The sequence below is a fragment of the Paralichthys olivaceus genome, chromosome 2 (assembly GCF_024713975.1).
Source record: "Paralichthys olivaceus isolate ysfri-2021 chromosome 2, ASM2471397v2, whole genome shotgun sequence".
NCBI classification, from domain to species: domain Eukaryota; kingdom Metazoa; phylum Chordata; class Actinopteri; order Pleuronectiformes; family Paralichthyidae; genus Paralichthys; species Paralichthys olivaceus.
The window spans coordinates 25,301,340-25,321,570 of record NC_091094.1 but is presented as its reverse complement, the minus strand read 5'-3'; the positions used below and the strand labels follow the sequence as shown (position 1 = coordinate 25,321,570).

The following is a 20,231-nucleotide window of genomic DNA, read 5'->3' as shown; positions in this document are numbered from 1 at the left end:
GTGACCCTTTAGTTTCTGTTAGGTTATGGTGACTTTAATTGTTATTGCTGTTTGTCAGTGTTGCTTTCCTTTTTAGAAAGTTGTTTTCTTTTGTTTTCTTTCGTTCCTTCATAAGTTGCCATGATTCTCTTTCCCTGGGTTGTTTATCTGTTACTTACTCTGTAAGTGGCCTACACTATGTGACCCTGTGAAAAATGAGTGAAACTACTGTTTTGGTTTTATCAGTGGAAAGTATATTCCCCAGATCAAGAAAGCACAGAGAATGAAATAATCACAGTTCCCTTTCTTCTCTTCAAGGGTTTGTGCATTAAGTTTTACACGAGGTTCCAAGTGTTTGTATAAAAGATTTTATTATTATATGTACCTCTGAAAGTAAGAAAAAGCATAATAGTTCCCCTTTAATTGTTTACATTAAATAAATTCTAAATACAATGCTTAGAGATTTAATGAAGTAAATAAAATTAAACTTTAAATACATTAAAACCAGTTTTAAAATTTGTAATACACAACTGGGAGATTTATAAGGGTGCAAACAAGCCAAAACAGTAGGACAATGATAAAGTACCATCTAAGTAGCTTGTTCAACAGGAGATGAGTAGAGGGTTGGGACTGTTGGTTTGACACCCAGAAGATGTAACACAGAGTTTGTCTCTGCTGTCTCTTCCTCCAACTCCATTGTCCCCTCCGTCTCCGAGAAGATCACTAGAGGACAGATGGAGGCAAAGAGCATCAGCTACCTGTAGGACCCTGGATCGTCCTGGGTGGAGAAATTGAAAAGTACCTTTAAAAAGTGAAGCAACACTAAAATGTGAATATTGGGACCATTTGAAAGCTGTTGAACTGACTCACCGTCTCCAGCCCTACTGCAGACATCAAGAGCGTCCATCACAATTTTCCCCAGCACCCTGCGCGACATGTTCTACAGGAAGAAAAACAAGCTTTAAAAATCAAATCACATCATGAGTGCAACATGTTCACATACTGTGTATAAGATACACCTGTGAAAGCAATCTGCCCAGAAGCATTATGGGATACACCCCCTGAACTGAACCTCCACTGTCCTTGAATGCAATAAGAAGTATAAAGAACCGTCTGCACACAATTACAATCATGAGTAAATGGATTTGTGATGATAGTAGCTCTCCAGCATAAATGACTGGGATCTGGATCAGCGACTCAAAATGGCCTCCTGGAATGACCTCTAGATGGCAGTGAAGAGGTGTGTCTGCGTGCTGCTGATGTGAATGGTGTGTGGAGTGTGTGTCCTGTGTTTGTGCTGCACCTTGTTGCGTAGCTGCAGCAGCAGTGTGAGGGCAGCGGTGAGTTTCTCCTCCAGCAGAGACAGACGCGTCTTTTCTTTCTCCTCCAGCCTTGTCTGCTCTTCCTCTTCCTCAGGCCACTGCCGGGAGGAAGAACAAATTCATGCAAACAAGCTAAACCAGTTTTGGAAACAGCATTCAGATCTTCAAATACTCCTATAGAAGTGACTTGTGACTCAAAGTATGTATTTACTCTATATAAATTACAAATGATAGTATTCAGTATATGACTATAGACCTGAAGAGTTTCCTGTTCCTGCACTTTTCTGCCAAGTAATAATAATAATTATAATAAAAATAGTCTGCCCTTCCTTCTCTGCCAGAAGTGTTTTGTTAAACTTGTGTGCAAACTTGTTTTCTGCCTGCCTTTTACTTACTTTTCAATTGACTTCTTGTGTATGAACATTGGATTTGAGAAAAACAACAGCTCTTGCCTTAAACCCATGTCTGTGCATGAGTGTTCTCTACATTGAAGTCTGATTACCCCCCCATTGTCATAATTACAATCCTGTGATTGTTAAAACTGCAGCAGCCGTAAGGTGGTGTTCTTGTTATTGTCTGGTTTAAGCCAGGGTCTCTGGGGTGGAGGGGTCATGAGAAAAAAAAGTCCTTCTTTATGAAACCGTGTCACTATTTATTATTATTTACTCATACAATATACAGTTTTGGTGTATTTTATGTTGCAGTTGTATTTTCTGTATATGTAAATGTATATTTGTGTATATAAGTACTTTCAAGCACAGCTTCCAATACAATGGAAATACATTTAGATTTAAATATGTTCTGTCTAAAACAAAAGACTTGAGTTACTGAGTTTAACTTTCTACCTGCAGCATTGTACCTTTAATGGTGATATTTAATCTAACAGGTAATGTTCAATGTTCATCCTTGAGTAATTCACTGTTACTTTGAAATACGATCCTATTTTCCACAACACAGAATCAATGTCAGTTAATTCTCTGACCCTGTTGCCCACAGCAATTTAAATATGTTACTTAGTCTCAAAGGAACTCATTTAACTGCAGTTAGCATCATCCGTCTCTCACCTTTTCTTTTTCAAGGCCCCTGCTTCTCTCTTGCTGCTCTTGGTTTGGTCCCCTCCAGCCGGGGCTCCCTCTGCTGTCTGTAGGAGTGCTGGTGAGGTTTTTATCATGCAGGTGACTCGGAGAGAGATGGTGGACCGTTTGGCTTTGACATCTGGAAAAAGACAAAGGAGATTTAATGGTTGTGTGTGTGCTGTGTGAGTTTCTGTGTGTGTGTGTGTGTGTGTGTGTGTGTGTAACTGTACCTCTATCTACACTGACTTCACAAAGTCTAATTGGAATTTCTCACGTAGCATAATGGCTAGCACCTATTGTAGCCGGTGAAGTGAAGCCAAAATACCCTGGATATGGGTGCGGCCATCTTGTGCTAATGACGTCATTTGGAGCAAGAATCTGTGACGTATTAAAGGAAACCTTTTATGCTTGTTTGGTTTTTAATTTTAATTTGGGGCACTACTTACGAAAAGGTTTACAGGCTCCAATGTTCAGAAAACGCTTCAGTTTCTTTATTCTATTCATTGCTGCAGCATCGGGACACTATCACAGCTGGATTCAGCTCCTATCCCCTCGCTCGAAAGCCCAGTCTGCTGTGATTGGCCAGGTGATGAGTCCCAGAAAGTCAGGACGAAAGGAAGCTGTGAATAGCTGTGAATGTCACTGCAATTAAACACAACACTGACAATTATTTTAATTATACAGGTGTAATTCATTTAAAACATATTTTAAAAAAATGTCCCAAAACCTGCTGAGCTTTAGTAAACAGGTAAACTTTGTAGACCGGGAGACTTAAGCTTGGATGGACTCTGTGTAGTGTTTTGAAGGCAGCACCAAAAAACTAAATTTATAGTAACTTGCATTACAAACGCTGCTCTCTACTCCTCCCATCTTAGGTTGCACTTTGCCATCTTATTTGGGGGCTTGTTGGACTAGCCGCGGGGCGTGATGATGGGGCGGAAGTATTAGAAAACTCCACTTGGAGCGTTTCATCACCCTCCAGAAAACTGTGAGAGAGAAGAGCTCCCTCTTCTGCGGACTTTGGGATTTTAAACCATGTATATATTCACAAAACATATACACAAGCCACTAGAGGACAGGGAAAGACTGATTTATAACCCTCCTCTGTAATAGTGGAGAAGAGCCGCGGTACACATGCAACCAATCACAAGTCAGGGGTTTATGACCTATACTGCAACCAGCCACCAGGGGCTGATCAAGATGTTTTGGCCATTAACAAAGAAAGTTATGCACTGAAGCTCCAGACATGATGTGGGACTAATACAACATGTTCTGATAAAGAAAAGGTGAGATGCTGATGTATGCAGGGGTGGGATAAAGGATGAATCTGTGTGTGTGTGTGTGTGTGTGTGTGTGCTCAATGTTTGCTAACCCTTTCCCACAGCTGTGCAGTTGGCTGGTGTGCTTCTTCACCTCTAACAGGCACCACTCTCCTTCCTCCCTTGGCCCCCTGTCCTCCTCCTCTTCATCAGAGGCAGCTCTTCCCTCCACTGCTCTCTGCAGACACTCTGCATCTGCACACAACAGAGGTAGTTAGTTAACCACTGCCCAAAGACAACTTTATGAACATGCACATGTAGAAGTTGGTGTTTTGTCAAATATTGAAGGTAATTATTATAATTGCCAGATGAGTAATGTTTTACCCACCAATACAAAACTTTCTAAATCCCCCAGACAAACTGCAAACAAAAGCTGTGTTAAGAACACAAGATCTCTGAACCTTAATTGCTCAGTGAGTCATCACACACCTGTCCCGTTGCAGGTGTCTTCTGCTCTGAATGGATAGGTTTGCTGACAGGAGGAGTCTGAGAGGCAGCTACAGCAGGATCTGAGGGAGGTAAAGGTAGAGAACAACTGAAATTCTGTGCTGTTGTATGTGGGTCATTTCACCTCTTCTGTAATGGATCCACTGAATTTGACCTTTCTAATAAAAACCGTCCTCTTTCCACTGCTCTCACACAGAATAAAGGTTGTTGTACCACAATCCTGTGTACTTATACCACACACACATACAGTAGAGTCGCAAAAGATACCACATATGATGTTTTAGATCATGCAGCGTCAACAACATTCGGATGTCAAGCCGATTAGTAAGACCCTGCCATGTAAACAGCATTTTCTGATGACCTTAACCTGAATAAGGATCCTGAATAATAAGCATGAATCAAGAGAGAGAGAGAAATAGCAATAAATGAAGTTGTGGGAGTCATGTTTTTACTATTTACTTAGAAAAGAGACATCTGTGACTCTAATTTTTATGGTGTGTTATGTCAAATGTTTCTTTTACAGCCATCAGAAATGTATTTAATGCACAGATGAATCTGTGTATGATCTTAATCACAGACAAGGGTTACAAAGTCTCTCTGTTAACTATGAATTTTACTCTACACTCATATTAAGTTGTCACTTGTGTGTTACTGAGGGCTTTTTAAATCAGTAGAGCACAGAGGCAAATGATGTTTAAATGGATACACACACACACACACACAGTGTCTACCTGTACTGGTGCAGCTCAGTCTCTAGCTGACTGATCCTGGTCTGGAGCTGAGGAACAGCCTGTGCCTGCTCCTGGATCAGCCGAACCCGCTGTAGCCCCAAACTCAGAGCCTCCCTGGCCTCCTCCGCTCGCCTCCTGATGGAGATCACGCAAAATCATCTTCTCTGCAGTCCATACTTCTTGCAATCGACTTTAAGAACTCCAATAAAAACTAACCTGATGTGATTGTTCTCTTTCCTCAGTGCAGACTCCACCCCCTGCAGTTTGCGCACTTCTTGATACGCCCACTGCAGCTCCTTCTCCAAACGCTCATTGAACTTGATGGCCTCCTCCAGCTGTCCGTCACGCGAAGAGCGAATCAGCTTCAGCTCCCTCAGAAGTGGGTCCCTGATGTCCTGTGACCTTGCCGCCCTCCTCACCCCGTCTCCTCCAGCCCCACTGCACTGTCCTTTAATTCTGTGCGTTGGGACCAGTTTTCCCTGAACAAAGGTGATGGAAGTTGTGGGAGATGAAACCGTGGAGGTGCCGCTGGAGGGAGAAGGGAGAGTGCAGCTCCTCGCCCTTTGGAGAGCCACCTCCAGGGCCAGGCAGCGAGCATCGCTCCCCTGCAGCGCCGAGCGGAGGTCCTCCACTAGCTCCCTTAGAGCTGACACCTCACCTGGAGAAGGTCCTTTGTTATTTTAAACAGTCGGATTTTACAAAAACATATGATGAGATTATAATGATCAATAAATATATTGAAAATTGTACTGTAATAGACATGAGGGGGGGGGGGGATCACATCACACACTGCAGAACGCTGCAACCAATGGCTCTGGATCAGGAAGAAAGACCCCAACTGGGCCCGAATGTTAGAGGGGACACACCCAGGTCTGATCAGCCAGTGGTGGGCCTGTCTTAGAAGAGGGTGTCTTGCGAGGCCAAAACACCCAATGATGCTGAGGTACACAACTGATATGTCACTTACTTCCATAGTGGTAGCAAATATCTTGGTGGTTGGTAACTTATCTTCAAACTAACATTAGACATTCATCCTCTTCTCTCATTGAGACAAAAGATTTGAATCACTTTTCTCATGATCCTCCAGATACATGCTGGGACAATTATGAGGGGCCCGGCCCTTAGGCTGGGAACCACTGAATGAAACAGTAGTAGTTAAAACTGGCTCCACCTCAAGCAGCTACAATAATGGGTTTACACATTGATGGATCAATAGTGTTAAATAATTATGTACCAGATACACTTGCAAGGGCAAAGTTCTTCAGTGGGACTGCAGGACTTGTGAGGGAGTAAATGATCACACTATTCTTCCTGTATGAAAGAAAGTTGACAGAGCAGATGGTGCAGGAGATGGAAGAGGAGTGACGGCATCAAACAGAGAAAAGGGGGGAGTGCTGTTGCTTGAGAGAAAAATGACAGGAGGGGAAACGAGTTGCAGTAATTGGTGCTTTTAGCCTGCAGGGTTTCCTCCCCTCTTACCTCCCTCACAACAATGACTGCTGTGTATTAGTCAGGAGATAATAGTCATTTACAAGGTACAACAACATAGTCACCATAGATCATGATATATAGAATGGTGAAAATAATATTTAACAACATGTCGTCCTGGTACAGTACCTGTCTCACGGTCTCCTGAGGTTCCGCTTTTACTGGGTACAGATCCACTCTGGTCCCCGGGCAGATCAAAACTGACACTTTTCCTCCGCCTGACCCGCGGCCACCGCAGTCGGATCTGTCTCTCCACCAGCTCCGTGTCCTCAGTGAGGGGCAAGCGCCAGGCATAATCCCCGGTGCCTCTGCGCGCACTGCGCACACGGAAATACCCACAGAGCCGAGAGTGGAAGTCTTTAAATGACAGCTGGCAGGGCAGCCGAGAACATACATTGATAAACTCTTCATCCTCCTCGTCTTTCTCTCCATCTCCTGTCCCGTCCTTTGCTATCCTCGTCCTCCTCCCCGCTCCGTTGAGCCCCAGCACCGCGCACAGCGTGGCGAAATCCTCCGCAGTCACTGTGTCGTCCCGGTTGGGGTAGGCCAGGTGGTGGAAGACCTCCTGCAGGTATTGGTCAATGCCTGTGGCCAGGACGACGATTTCGTTCTCCACGCTGGGGTCTGGGCAGTGGTGATGTGCCAGAGTGCTCCGGAGCCACTGGCTTTTACGCGCTGCTCGCGGCGAGGGGTCGAAGCGCGACGGGGGAAATGCGCGGCGCTCCATGACTTCACATAAAGTCAGATTTTTTACTTCGTAGATTTCACCAAATACAAACCCAACTATGAAAATGTACACAGGATATGATTTCGAAACAGAAAGTCCTCTCTCCTTTGGTTTTACGCAGCGTAATTCCCTGGAAGCCTCACCTTGGATTCCTTCCCGGCGCATCAAGTCAAGATCTGATGCCCTCGAGAGGGGAACGAAATACTACTGCACCGACTCCACCCTTTTGAGTGCAGAGTCTGACCACATGTGTGTGTAACAGTACAAGTAGCCTAAGGGGCTTTCACCATTTATAATTAGTTATTCGAGGATGTCGGTGCTATTGTTCATCTCTATAACAACTCACATATCAAGTGATGGCACAATACAGCTTCCATCTCATATCTGTGTCACAGTGTGGCAGATGTGAGAACTACTGAGTCATGTTTGTGCGTTTGCAGAGTTTTAGGGTATTCTGTGGCACGCGTCAGCTGTGACAAAACAATCCACAACAGTCCACAGTGAGTCATGGTGGGTTTTAGTTTTCACCTTTACCGGAATGATTATTGAGTTGATTTGACTCACTCCCTGTGTGGCAGCAACAACAATGAAATGTAAAAAGACTCCTGACACTCAGCACCCTCTGACTGCAGTCGCCCACTCTTCTCATTTCTTACCGAGTGACTGAAACTGAGCAACTCCCAGCGGAAATACCTTTCCACACCTTGACCCCACCACTTATCACATACCTGACAGCCACGAGCAAAGGGAGCATCTTGATTACGCTCCCATGACTAGACCACATACACGCAAATCACAGGTGAATTACAAAGCGTGAAGCAATACACAGTGAAAATATTTCAGTACATCAGAACTTGTGCCAAAACGATTTGCCATCTGGCAGAAAATGAATCAGCTGAGAATTCAAAAGTAGCATATCTCTCATGTGCAGCACTTTGTTAAGCTCTATGTGGCAAACTGTGATTTGTAAATCTAATTCTTATCTTATTTTATTGATGACTGATTATTTCATGCCATCATATAAACAAACATGAAGACAAGATAAAAGATAACTGAGATTCATGTTACTATAGACCAGAATGTGCAAAAAGGAAAATAATAAAATTTACATTTGATTAATTTTTGTAGAAGGCTTTGCTTTTAGAAAGTTGCACTAATGAAGTAGCATATCCGTCATAACAGGTCCTCCCAAAGAATAACAGTAGAGTCATAAATACTTTGGAAAGATGGTCCCTGTGATTAATTTATTTATGTCTACAATTTTTTGGGAGTAAAAACTGATTCCTGCCTTGGAGTCCTGCGGGAGGTTAATCTGCTGAATTAGTATTTGAATCCCCTCTCGACCCGCGCTGGACGTGGAAACTAAAGAAAGCTGAGTTAAAAGATCATCCTGATAGATTTGGATTTGTGAACCCTCTTTGTAATTGCATGGTTACTGAGAGATTAGTTGATTATAAAATAATCCTTTAAAGCCCTACTCACACAATCAAATTTCACATTACAACACCGAGGTCATGTCCTTAGTATTACAAGTATTCACACATTGTTCCTGTGGTTTATTTTTAGAAGAAGAATATATTATTGTTCCACTAGAATCCTACTGCAGCCACTATATAAATATCTTCGAGACAGGATGTACACCATCATGTGGAAAATACATTTAGACTAATACTTATAGTAACTGTTTGCACTTTTTGTCCTATTGAACACAACTAGTCTGGCTCTTTTGTAATCTAAAACAAATCTAGCAGCACTATATAAGCTCAATATGTGCAAATACCATGTAAAAAGAAGTAAAATTATGTAAAAACAACTTTACAAAAATTCTTTTTTTGGCTATAGGTGCTTTTATGGAGTCTTGTCTACTGTTGACACTTATTTTAAATGGACAGAAACCTGATGATGCTACGCACTGATCTGAATACTCATTACATAATTTAAAAACATTTTTGTTAAGATACGATAAGATAAGATTTATCAGTCCAACAATTGGGAAATTTGCAGTATTACAGCAGCAATAGTCAAAATGCATCAGCAAGGAGTGAGTAACATGCAAGTGTGAGGAATATAAAATATATTGAAAAGAAGAAAATAAATGTAATTCTATGTATAAACAGTGTAAAGACAGGGAAATGTGTGCAGTGTGAGAATATGTACAGTGAATGGATTGCACATGAACCGTTGATATTGCCCAGACAGATGAATATTGCACAGTTAAGATTTTAGGTGTTAAAGTGAAGTCCATAATGATGGTGCATGTAGTTTTCCTGGGAGAGCTGGTTGTACAGTCTAACTGCTGCAGGAAGGAACAACCTGCGATACCTCTCTTTCAGACACTTATGGTGAATCAGTCTGTCGCTGAAGGAGCTGCCCAGTTTTGTGATGGTGTCCTGCAGGAGATGAGACTGGTTGTTCATCAAAGAAGACAGCTTCTCTGTCCCACCACGTCCGCTGGGTCATCTTGGCATCCCAGGACGGAGCTGGCCCTCCTAATCAGTCTATCCAGTTGTTAATTGAAATTTAAAAAACAAAGTCCCCATACATCACATCTATATGCATCTAACTTAACTCTAATTACATTACTTGTTCAGACTGTGGAACTGAATCAAATCAAATGTATTTATATAGCATGGTATCACAACAAACAATTGTCTCACGGTGCTACCCAAAAGTCCCAGATCTTAAGAAGGACAAAATCCAACTTGTTCCACATCGAGTAAGCATGAGCAACAGTGGGGAGGAAAAACTCCCGGGTGGAAGAAACCTCCTGCAGAACCGGCAGAAGTGACATGAGTCAATTCAAGTTAAATCATTCAGAGCATTAATCACACGGAGTTTCCCGGACAAACATGTGGTCAGACAGTAATTGGTTGATAGCGACACACATTCACAGCTCATCCATAGCTGTGTTTTGATGACAGGAGCTCTCCTCATGAACCAGGAGTGTTTGGAGGAGCTTGTTATCACTGCAGGGTGTGAGGACTAAATTTAGTTCTGGGGAAATTCTGTAACCCACAAAAAGTCCCTGCTCAGGAAGGTAGTACTTTCCAAAAGTATGCCTGCATGCAAATTTAGGATGGGGCTTAAAGCGCTGAATAATTGTGATTGGTTAAGTACAGGGAAGAAAAAAACAAAAGGAAACATCACATGGTGCGAGGTGGTCTGAAGAAAATCAACAAAAACAATAGAGCCTGCACTCACTTCTGCAACAAAGATTTTAATTATACAATGTCATGTAGGGTCTTATTCAGGTTGAAAGAGAACCACCTATATTTATAGGGTACACCAAAGGCCTGATAGACTCTGTGGTGGCGAGTGTGGTTAACTCTTTCAACCACCTCAGGTGAATCACATCTACAATGATTCAATTAGACAATACAATTCAGCCATAACAGGACACAACCTCAGCAAGTCAGAAAAGAATGAATTGAAAAAGCCAAGAAGAGAAGACTGCCATCAAAACTCCATCATACATTTTGAAATACATTTTTCATAACATATTATCTATACATAGTTTTCAAATAATCATTCTCATTGCATATATATATCAGGATGTAAATATCACCTACATTGAAATTGTGTCAGGTATAATAAAAAAAATGCATCAACCATCCTGAGCCTAATCCTCCCAGGTGGAAATGCAAGGATGTCTAAAGGAACGTTTTAGTTCCTCAAAAAGTTCCTGGGATTAAAACTTCTTGGTATTTTCGGTCAAAATGTGGCTCATGGTTTCTGCTGCACTCACACTCCAAACACATTCACATGAGACCATATTCACTGTAACATACTGGCAACCATTTATCAGTAGCTTTAAATTCACTGCTCAGACTAACATCAATCTAACTACAAGAAAGTTTTCCTTTAAATAAACATACATTATCTGAAAAACATCTTGGAATTCTACAGAGTTTGGTGGCTATAATAAAAGATCAGGGGAATTTGGACTCATGATCTTAATGTTTCTAACCCTTTGGAACGACCATGGTTGCATTCCACCAACAACACCAACCGTACAAGTAGAAACTCAGGAGCTTTGTTACGTCTATGAATGGGAATGTGTGGAGACCAGCAAAGATGAAAACTCTCCTGTCTTAACAAACATGGACAATAAAACCGCTTAAAGTGAATCACAGTCCCACTGAAGATAAGATTGTCTGGGTTAAGACCATATAATTTCACCTTTGTATACCACTCACTAATGAAGCCTCCTGTCTGGAAGATGAGTCATCTGAAATCACATGAGTGGAAAACCTCATATATTGTTTAGTCTTTGTTTTCGTTCCCTGGAATAATCTGAATATGGTGGAAGTGCAGTGACTCATCCTTTGATTTTACCTTGGGGAAGGTGTGTACTGTGTCAGTCTCTGCTGGTTAACAAATGTTGCCCTAAGTCAAACAAATGTATTCTCTCAAAGACATGGAAATTGTCCTGAAGATATAAAAAGACATTTATCACATGTGGCCTGTTTCACCAACATGTGGAGGCAGGCAGAGCTCAGTTCAGCTCCTCTGGCTGTGTGTAGGAAACTGTTCTTCCTTTTAAGGTCTCGGAGGAGGAGTCTGTGATAAGACAGTCAAGGTCAAGGTATGCTAACATTACACTTTACTGTAGTGCGGCGTTGTCCTGGTAGATACAATAACAACTATGTGGCCCTCAGTATGTGACATAATACAGCATAAAAATGTTTTTTTTGTAAAAATCTTGTTGACTTTTGGGAAATATTTAATCTACTTTTAAAGGACTTCATAAAAATATAAAAAGTACACTCTGCAGTGAAGAGTATATGTAGTATTTTATTCAGATCTGTCACTTCAGTAAAAGTCCTATTACCAAACTGTAAACACACTTCATTACATTTAGAATCATGTGTCAACAATGATTTAATAAGTATTATAATAATATATAATATGATAAGCATAATCTGAAATAATTACTAAAATTATTAAATGTATATCAGGTATTACATATATTAATATCAAAACAGCAGACCAGTGCTAGTTCAGCTGCAACTATATGACCACTTTAAATATGGTTCAATCTCCTGATTATCAATGAATGTTTGCTATGTAAAAAAAAGAGTGATGCCTTCACCAGTGCAAACATGTAAATAGTTAAAGACAAATTAACACAAATATTCAAAAGAAATGCACCAAATCCTCACTTTTAATAACTGAATAATGGTTTCAGTTGTACTTATATATACATTGTTAGTTTGCTGTCAGAGCAATTTAAATGGCAGCAAAAAAATGAAATATCAGTCGTTGCTTTGGGATTTTCCACATGTGAGGTCGTGCTTCTGTCTGAGTTTTTATATGATTGCACCAAAATAAGCCTAGAGTGACATAAATCACATAATAGTTGTTTGGGTGAAGATAAATATTCACTTAATCTGCTCTTCCTCTGCATGTGTGTGTATATGAGTGTGTTTATTTGGGATAATTAGGAGTTAATGTGCAGCTCAGTCCCCTCAGTCCTGCTGCTGTCGTCCTGCCTCCCTCTGAGAGGCAGCCCTACAGCTGCTGCCTGTTCTGGGTGAAAGGAGCCGATCTGAAAATGAAAGGATGGGGAGCAAGATGAAGGGGCTGTAAATGAGGCGGGGTCTGCTGCCTTGCGTGTGTGTGTGTGTGTGTGCGTCCTGCCGTTCACCTCTGAGAGGAGGAGTCAGGCAGTATCAGTATTGATAGGAGCTAGGTTTGGGCTTTGTGTTGGCCATATGCTCCTCTGAGGGTCAACAAAAAGACAAACAGCCACACACTCCCAACCCACACACATGCAACATGTCTTTGAAGTGTGCAGATGCTCTGTGTCCAGTTCACTGAGGGCACGTTGACCCTGCAGGGATATGAAGGTCTCTAAACGTCAGGTCCTACAAGGTCTCTAAACACCTATTGGCCATTTTTTAAGGATTGTCCACTCGCTTCTTTATTGATCTGTGACCTTTTCTGGTCAGGTCACTGTGTTTCAGAACGTCATGTCAAGGAGTGAATAAAGGTTGTGCACTTGTTCTTCACAAGGCTGAACGCTTCTCACAGGGACAGACACCATTTCTCTGTACATTGACATGCTCCCCAGAAGGTCCCGTTTTCAGAGTTATGAGGTCGTTGTTCTGACTTCATTTGGGTTCATGTGCTTTTTAGGCAGAATGTGGAAAAAAATGGAATCTGTAAATAACATGTGTTGTATTTATGTGTAAAGAATCTTAAACACCACGACACCTCTGTCTGATATCTACTGAAGAGCAAAGAACAAGGGTCAGGTGTGGCAGACATACAAATCATTTAAAACACGCATGTAAAAGTAAAACTATCTATATTGGCTATAAAGCATGGTACGTTTAGGAGAGATGGATATGTAGTTTGCAAGTGACAAAAGTATAACATTTGAAAAGTTGAAATTAAAAGCTACTATTTAAAGGTTCAGTGTGTAGAATTTTGTGATATCGAGTGTTGAAATGTCATGTTGCAGCTGAACACCCCTCACCTCACCCTTTCCTTCCAAACATGAAAAAGAAACTGTGGTAGCCTTTAATTGTCATAAAAACTAAAAAGGTGTTTAGTTTGTTCAGTCTGGACTAATGTAAAAAAACATGGCGGCCTCCACAGAGAGGGTCCCCTCGATGTAAATATATAGTATTTAAATATAAAGGGTCTATTCTTGGGTAAAGAAAAGTACAATTCATACAATTTAGATGAAATTAACTAAAGAAAGGATGAGGATTATTCTACATTAAATTTCAGCCATTAGTTCCCCTTCACCTAAATCTTACACACTGGACCTTTAAAGATTGTAAAATGATGTTGATTTGGACATCTGTTGACATGAGCAACTCGTGTACATTTTCAGAAACCTTCCAAGTTGTTCCGACTTGACATGGCATAAACATTTAAATCTTTAGCATCAATTTTGCAGTAAAAACATTTTTAAACATTCAAAAACTTGCTTTAGGGAACGGACATATTATCTATTTACCTTTTAAGTTGCTATGGCAAACAGTACAACAAACAGTTACCCATTTAAACAGCAGAGGGTACAGCATGACATTAGCATTCAAGGGTCATGTTTCTGTGCACCTGATGAAGGTGCAGTAAATCCAATATTCTCTCTCCTTCAGATCTGTTTTGCTGTTCACCAACTGAAGGAAACACCTTGGTCTGGATCATTGATCAATTTCCCTCTCTTTTGTCACAGGGGTTCCAGCACGGTTTAAAAAAAGGATACGACCAGTGTGGTACTTTTGGGGTTACAGAAAGGTTTATTTATTCGAGCCACTGTGTGTGACCGACTGTTTGATCTGGCTTCATTTTGAGATAGAGCAAACAGTCTGTTGTGATCTCAGTGCTTTGTGTATTCAGGTGTGGCTATCTGTAGTATCTAGAGTGGGACAATCACTAACCTAAATCTCTGATAAGACTGTCGTTGATAAGACATGGGGAGAAATGTTTTAATGGAGGAGTGAGAGTGAAAAGAGCATTATTTTAAGTGTACCATAGACTCTACATAATCATGGATGACATGACAGACCCCTAAAAGTGAAACCAAAACATTTTGGTTGCCGCCGTACAAACCTCACCTCCTCTATGTTAGCAGTTGGGATATGGACCAAACTAAAAGCTCAAAGCACACATTAAATAAATGTTTCTAAAGATGGTTTCTGTCATTTTAAGTAATTCTTATCACACTGATATTTGTTCAAGTGTTTTTCCAATTAGTTTGGTTTTAATTACTCATATTACTGTAAAATAGGGTGAAGTATCATGAACAGTAATGTGTAATAGGAGGACAATGAAATGTACTATTTAATAGAGGAAGATTGAATTGATAGGAAAGTTTAATAAAAAACATATATTTATCTGATTGCTTGCAGTTTACACTGAAATATTTTTTTAGAAATAATTTTGCTAAACTGAAAATTAGCTGCTCACGCTCATTTGTAATATTTAAACAAGAAGAGGGATTTGTGTCTCTTTGCAGTGGAGACAGAAACATATAAGGACATTGCAGCAGACAAACACTAAATTCTATCAAAGTCCTTGGGTGCTCTAAACTATCCAGATGGTCAGACATCCTAAATGACCTTCCATTCTTGGACTTTGTTGTCGATCATAAACTGCACATTGTTCGGTCTCTCATAAAACATCTGTCAACTTTAAAACAGATCCACGTCCTCTCTGTGGGTACATGAGTAAATGTTATGAGGTTGTGTGTGAAAGTAAATACTTCTCACGTGGATGTTGTAAAGCATGGTGCCTCTTACCAAACACCCCAGTTCATTCTAATCATGCAATCTGTGATCGATGAGGAGTGTGTCAACATGAATCCTGACATGAGAAATTAGGTCAGACAAGAGGCAGGCCCTGTGTTCAGTCTTTCAACAGAGGTGTGATCTATGTGTGTGTGTGTGTGTGTGTGTGTGTGTGTGTGTAAACAGCACTATAGTGTGTGACAAAGTAAACATTTCCTCATTCTTGAGATATCGCAGGAACTCCATTCTACCTTTGAGCTGTTCCACCTGTGTACAAGGTCATGGCTGAGGCTCACACACTTTGAGTCTTCTATACACTCACATATCCACAGCTACCCATCCTCACACACACACATGCAGGATTTACTAACTGCATTCCTGAGAACCGGTGAAGAGCCTGAATGAAGTTTAGGGAGAGCAGATGAGGCATGTGGCTACAGGTAGAGGTGCAGCTCTGAGCTGAAACATTCACGCACAATGTCTGGGTGTGACTGCAGACACCAAAACATCCACATCCCGCTATGTCCTGCAAAACAAAAAGTAGCCAGTATTCATGTGTAAACATTTATACGTTTTGGTTGCTCACATTTTGGACGTGAACACCTTTTTAACATTCCTTGCTGTTTCAATATCTTCAACACCCACAGTATCCATCCACTGCTCCCTCAAACAATTAGAAACACACAACAAATGCACATTCAGAGTTTCTCTTCATGTCTATCCAGGTATTTCAAACTAACTGTAAGTGTACCTAACAGGAGGTGCACTTTGTAAAAGGAAGCTGTGTGAGGTGGTACAGCAGAAGACATGCTAGTCCATAATAACATCTGTGTTTTAAGAGTAAGTCAGCTGCTTTTTAGTCACTGAAAACTAAATGCTGCTAGGACCCATGTAATAATAATAATATTACATTGCATTTACATATAGCTTTTCAGAGCTTTCAAAGTCGCTAAGTGGTCCCTTATTTTTCCATCCATGTTAAATTGACATCAGTTTTAAATCAAATTATATATTTTTTGAATATACGACAATATGGTGAATATCCCTTGTATGTTTAAAGGTGTTCTGCATAATTTAGGTTACCAACTACCAGTAGACGTTAGCAGGTGTTAGTGGCCACCAGTGGATGTCGGGGGGCATAACTTCAGTTTTGTACAACAGCATCATCTAGTGTTGTGGCCTTGTAATCAACAATACAGGCCAAACTTGAGGGTAAGCTGAGGGTAAAGTCAAATCTGACTGGTTACTGGCTTGTATGGCAGTACTATGAAAGCCACATGGCCCACTCAGTAGATCAACAGTAGATCAAGTTGATGTTTTTTAATAAAACTGAAAAGAAAGAATCATTCTGTTGACCATTTCATTTCTTATTTTATATATTATTTTTTATTTTTTCCTCCTTTAGATTCTAAAATACTCATTATATACTCAAAGTCTTTTTCTAATGGCTGCAATCTGTGTCTTATATCAATATCTGAACTCTAATGATGCAGCTCTGCAACGATGGAACAGAGCTCCCTCTTTGTTTGTGAGCTGCCGTTTTAAAGCCGTTGGAATTTTGTCCAGCGCCATCTTGTTTTTTTTAAAACCAGAAGTAACTACATTTGAATACCAATGGCTCTTCATCCATAGGGGAGGGAGGTGTGTGACACTGCACACCAACCTACACCTGAAACCTGCTCCCGTTGGGTGGTATAATCTGTCAATCAGTATCTAGTCATATCAGTACCTGGTATCTACACCCCAATCAATACTGTATATGGGATCATTACTTACATGTATTGTATAGAAGACTTGATACAAGAGATGTGTGAATGATAATAATAAATGTATTTGTTTTTATTTTTTAAAAAGGGAGGATATCCACAGGTTTGAGGTGGAGGTCAAGGAGTGGAGGGGAGGGGGTGGGTGGGATGAGCGGATGGTAGACACAGGGTTTAGAGAGAGGAAGAATAGGAGCAAGGAGAAGGGGTCGGGGGGTTAAAAGGGATTCTTCTTTCTCTTCTCCTTCCTTCCTCCTCCATCTCTCTTTCCTCTCCTTCTCTTTCAAATTAAACGTAAAAACCCAGTCTTTAAAGCTCAAATGTAGCGAGGGCATGTGTGTCCATGTCACCATAGTGCCTAGTGTTTACCTGTATAATGCAGGAAACAAGTGTGATGTAATGAAGCCTGGCATCTGCGGTTCTTTTGGTGAACAACAGCAGGGTGATGATGGAGGTCAGGGTGAGCAGCATCCAACTTGGAAGAACGTATATTCTGTGTGCATGGAGTGAAGTTCGAAAAAAATATTGAATAGCAAAGTCATTTTTGTCTTTTAAAATGATTTTAGTTGAATGTCATTAGCAATGGAACCCTATTAAAAAGCAAGTGAAATTATGTAATCCCAACACCACAATGTGAAAACGTTATGTTAACATATATACAGTATTGGTGTAAAAGAGGAAAGTTTTCAAGCAACAGTCACAGGGGACACAGTGTCACAGTGACATGTACAACACACCCTGATGAATCTGATAGTGGATCTCTCTGATCTCTTCTGTAAAATGACTGAATGTATAGATATCAAAACTTCATCTTTACCTGGGACTCATCCATTCCTGTTTGCACCACGTCAGCCTGTTTTTTTACGACTGTACTGCCACCATTTGGCTGAGAGCTGGTACTGCAAGCATGGTGGTGTTCCTCTCAGGTGGTGTAGTAGTTTTGCTTATATCTACAATAGCTAGAAAATAGGTGCATGACAATATGAACCCTCCAGAACAAAGTGGTGATTGTTCATAAAAAAGTGACACAGTTTGCTTTGGCTGATAACATACAAACACAAGTTTTCAGGTCTTTACTGAACACACACTGAATATTCACAGTGCTGGTGGAGAAAGAAGTGAATTTTTTCGCCCGGACATTTGATCATCTGGTAGAAATATATCATTACTAAATAATCTCTTTGGTAATCTTCGGACGCACAGTGATTTACTTATTTTTTCGATGAGAACACACACCATTAAAGGTCCAGTGTGTAGAATTTTGTGATATCTAGTGTTGAAATTGCATGTTGCAGCTGAACACCCCTCACCTCACCCTCTCCTTCCAAACATGAAAAAGAACCTGTGGTAGCTTCAGTTCTTCAGCTCTAAATGTTTAGTTTGTTCAGTCTGGACTAATGTAAAAAACATGGCGGCCTCCACAGAGAGGGTCCCCTCGATGTAAATATAAAGTATTTAAATATAAAGGACGATGTAACAAACTAGTGAAAACATCATGAGGATTATTCTACATTACATTTCTACCAATAGTTCCCTTTCACCTAAATCCAGCACACTGGACCTTTAAATCATCTTCATTCGTGGACAGTTTGTCTGAATGTGGACTAAACTTTGTAGCACTTGGCAAATTCATGCAAATCAATGATTTCTTTTGAGACCTTTTTGGTAACTGTTTCAAAACAGCAGATGCTTCTCGTGTGTTTAGCTACCTCACACCTTCAGGATGGTTTCATTGACTGGACAGGGTTGTTTACTCCTAACTTCTCATGCCTTTAGCTGAGGGTGTCACATTTTTCCTACCTACACTGTAAATGTTAGAATGATGTGTAAAAACCGACAAGAACAAGGAAATGTGCATTACTTGTTAAAACAAATTGTGTTTGTTAATTATTGTAAGTTAGATGAAGGTCTGATAAAATCATGAGACAAATTCATACATAAGTGCAGACAATTCCACAGATTGCATGATTAGAGACTTAATTTTTCTTGCTTTTGCAGTTTCAAGTGGTCCAAACTGGTAATGGGTGAAGTCATTTACATTCTGCTTGTTTGGAAATATGTCAGAGATGTGACTTGTAATCCCATGGCAGCTGTAGATAACCAGTCCAACTGGTTTAAAAAGCCTGTATATCCTGTTTCTCTCTTCAGTGTGTCAAATATCTTTGAAGTTGTGAGGGAGCAAAACAAGAAAGAGAATTGTGTAAAATGTGCATCACAGTCAGTTTCCAGAGTCTGGGGTGTAATCTTCTTGCAGTATTTCTTATTTCATCCAAAAACTCAAAGATGCTCAGTTTGCAAGTAGATAAAACAGAAACGAGTGTTATTATGATTGAATAAACTCACTAGTGGTCATTTTGCTGCTAGTTACCAAACCTTATAATCGCCTCATACTCATGTTTTCTTGTATTTAGCACAACCCCCAACATAACCTCTTAAATATGCACAAGAAGAAACAAACACAACATATATAACACCTTTGTTCTGCAATTATTACTCTATAATAAGACAAAAAAGAAACTGAAACCAAGTAATGTTGTTAAATTTGATTATAATATGATAATTAACAAGCTGTATTTATATATCACCTTTCAAAACACAGTAACAATGTGTTTTCCAATTAAAAAATGAAAAATGAAAGGTAAAACATTGGGAAACAATCAAAAGCAAGATTACACAACATAAGCACAGATACAGAAATAAAAAGACAGATGATGCTGATGAGTAAAAACAAGATAAAATAAAACATTGTGAAATGATTGAATAGTTAGTAAGAACAGGAATAGGGCAGAGCACAACTATAAAATGTATTTTTAAGAGGGATATAAAGAGGATAAATGATTAACAGAAAGATTTCCAGATTGTTCCACAGAGCGGGAGCCCTGACAAAAGCCTGGCCATCTCTGGTCCTCAGCTGGGACTGTGGAATAGTGAGTCGGGTCTTCACTGAGGTAAAACTGGGCATATGTGGAGTCAAAAGATCTGAAATGTACTGTACAAGTCCAGAATGGGCCTTCAAGGATCAGTGTGTAGAATTTAGTTACATCTAGTGTTGAAGTTGCATTTTGCAGCTGAATACTCCTCATCTCACCCTCCTCTTCCAAACATGAAAAAGAACCTGTGGAAACCTTCCGTTGTC

General features: G+C 40.3%; 1 protein-coding gene across 3 annotated transcripts; it reads right to left on the bottom strand.

Annotated features, from left to right (window-relative positions):
* Positions 1-331: 331 nt before the first annotated feature.
* LOC109628883 (EF-hand and coiled-coil domain-containing protein 1) lies at positions 332-7,527 on the bottom strand. Of its 3 annotated transcripts, XR_011239087.1 has the most exons (10): positions 6,492-7,527; positions 5,091-5,532; positions 4,875-5,009; positions 4,126-4,205; positions 3,750-3,891; positions 2,824-3,019; positions 2,366-2,516; positions 1,283-1,399; positions 850-919; positions 332-757 (listed from the first exon to the last, which is right to left on the bottom strand). XR_011239087.1 is itself a non-coding variant. In XM_020086328.2 (9 exons), exons 1-9 carry the CDS (start codon positions 7,252-7,254, stop codon positions 569-571), a joined length of 2,034 nt encoding a protein of 677 aa, XP_019941887.2. In that variant the 5' UTR covers positions 7,255-7,521; the 3' UTR covers positions 332-568. The 3 variants fall into 3 exon arrangements, 2 of the variants coding, with proteins under 2 accessions (XP_019941887.2, XP_019941886.2); XM_020086328.2 differs by lacking the exon at positions 2,824-3,019 and having other exon boundaries at positions 332-702; positions 6,492-7,521; XM_020086327.2 differs by lacking the exon at positions 2,824-3,019 and having other exon boundaries at positions 6,492-7,507.
* Positions 7,528-20,231: the final 12,704 nt, after the last annotated feature.

Excerpts from the sequence above, each read along its gene's own strand:
- LOC109628883 (XM_020086327.2), bottom strand. The coding sequence starts at position 7,254 with ATGCGCCGGGAAGGAATCCAAGGTGAGGCTTCCAGGGAATTACGCTGC. Across the intron at positions 5,010-5,090 it reads AAAGAGAACAATCACATCAG|GAGGCGAGCGGAGGAGGCCA; the intron begins GTTAGTTTTTAT and ends GATCTCCATCAG. Across the intron at positions 3,892-4,125 it reads AGACACCTGCAACGGGACAG|ATGCAGAGTGTCTGCAGAGA; the intron begins GTGTGTGATGAC and ends TGTTGTGTGCAG.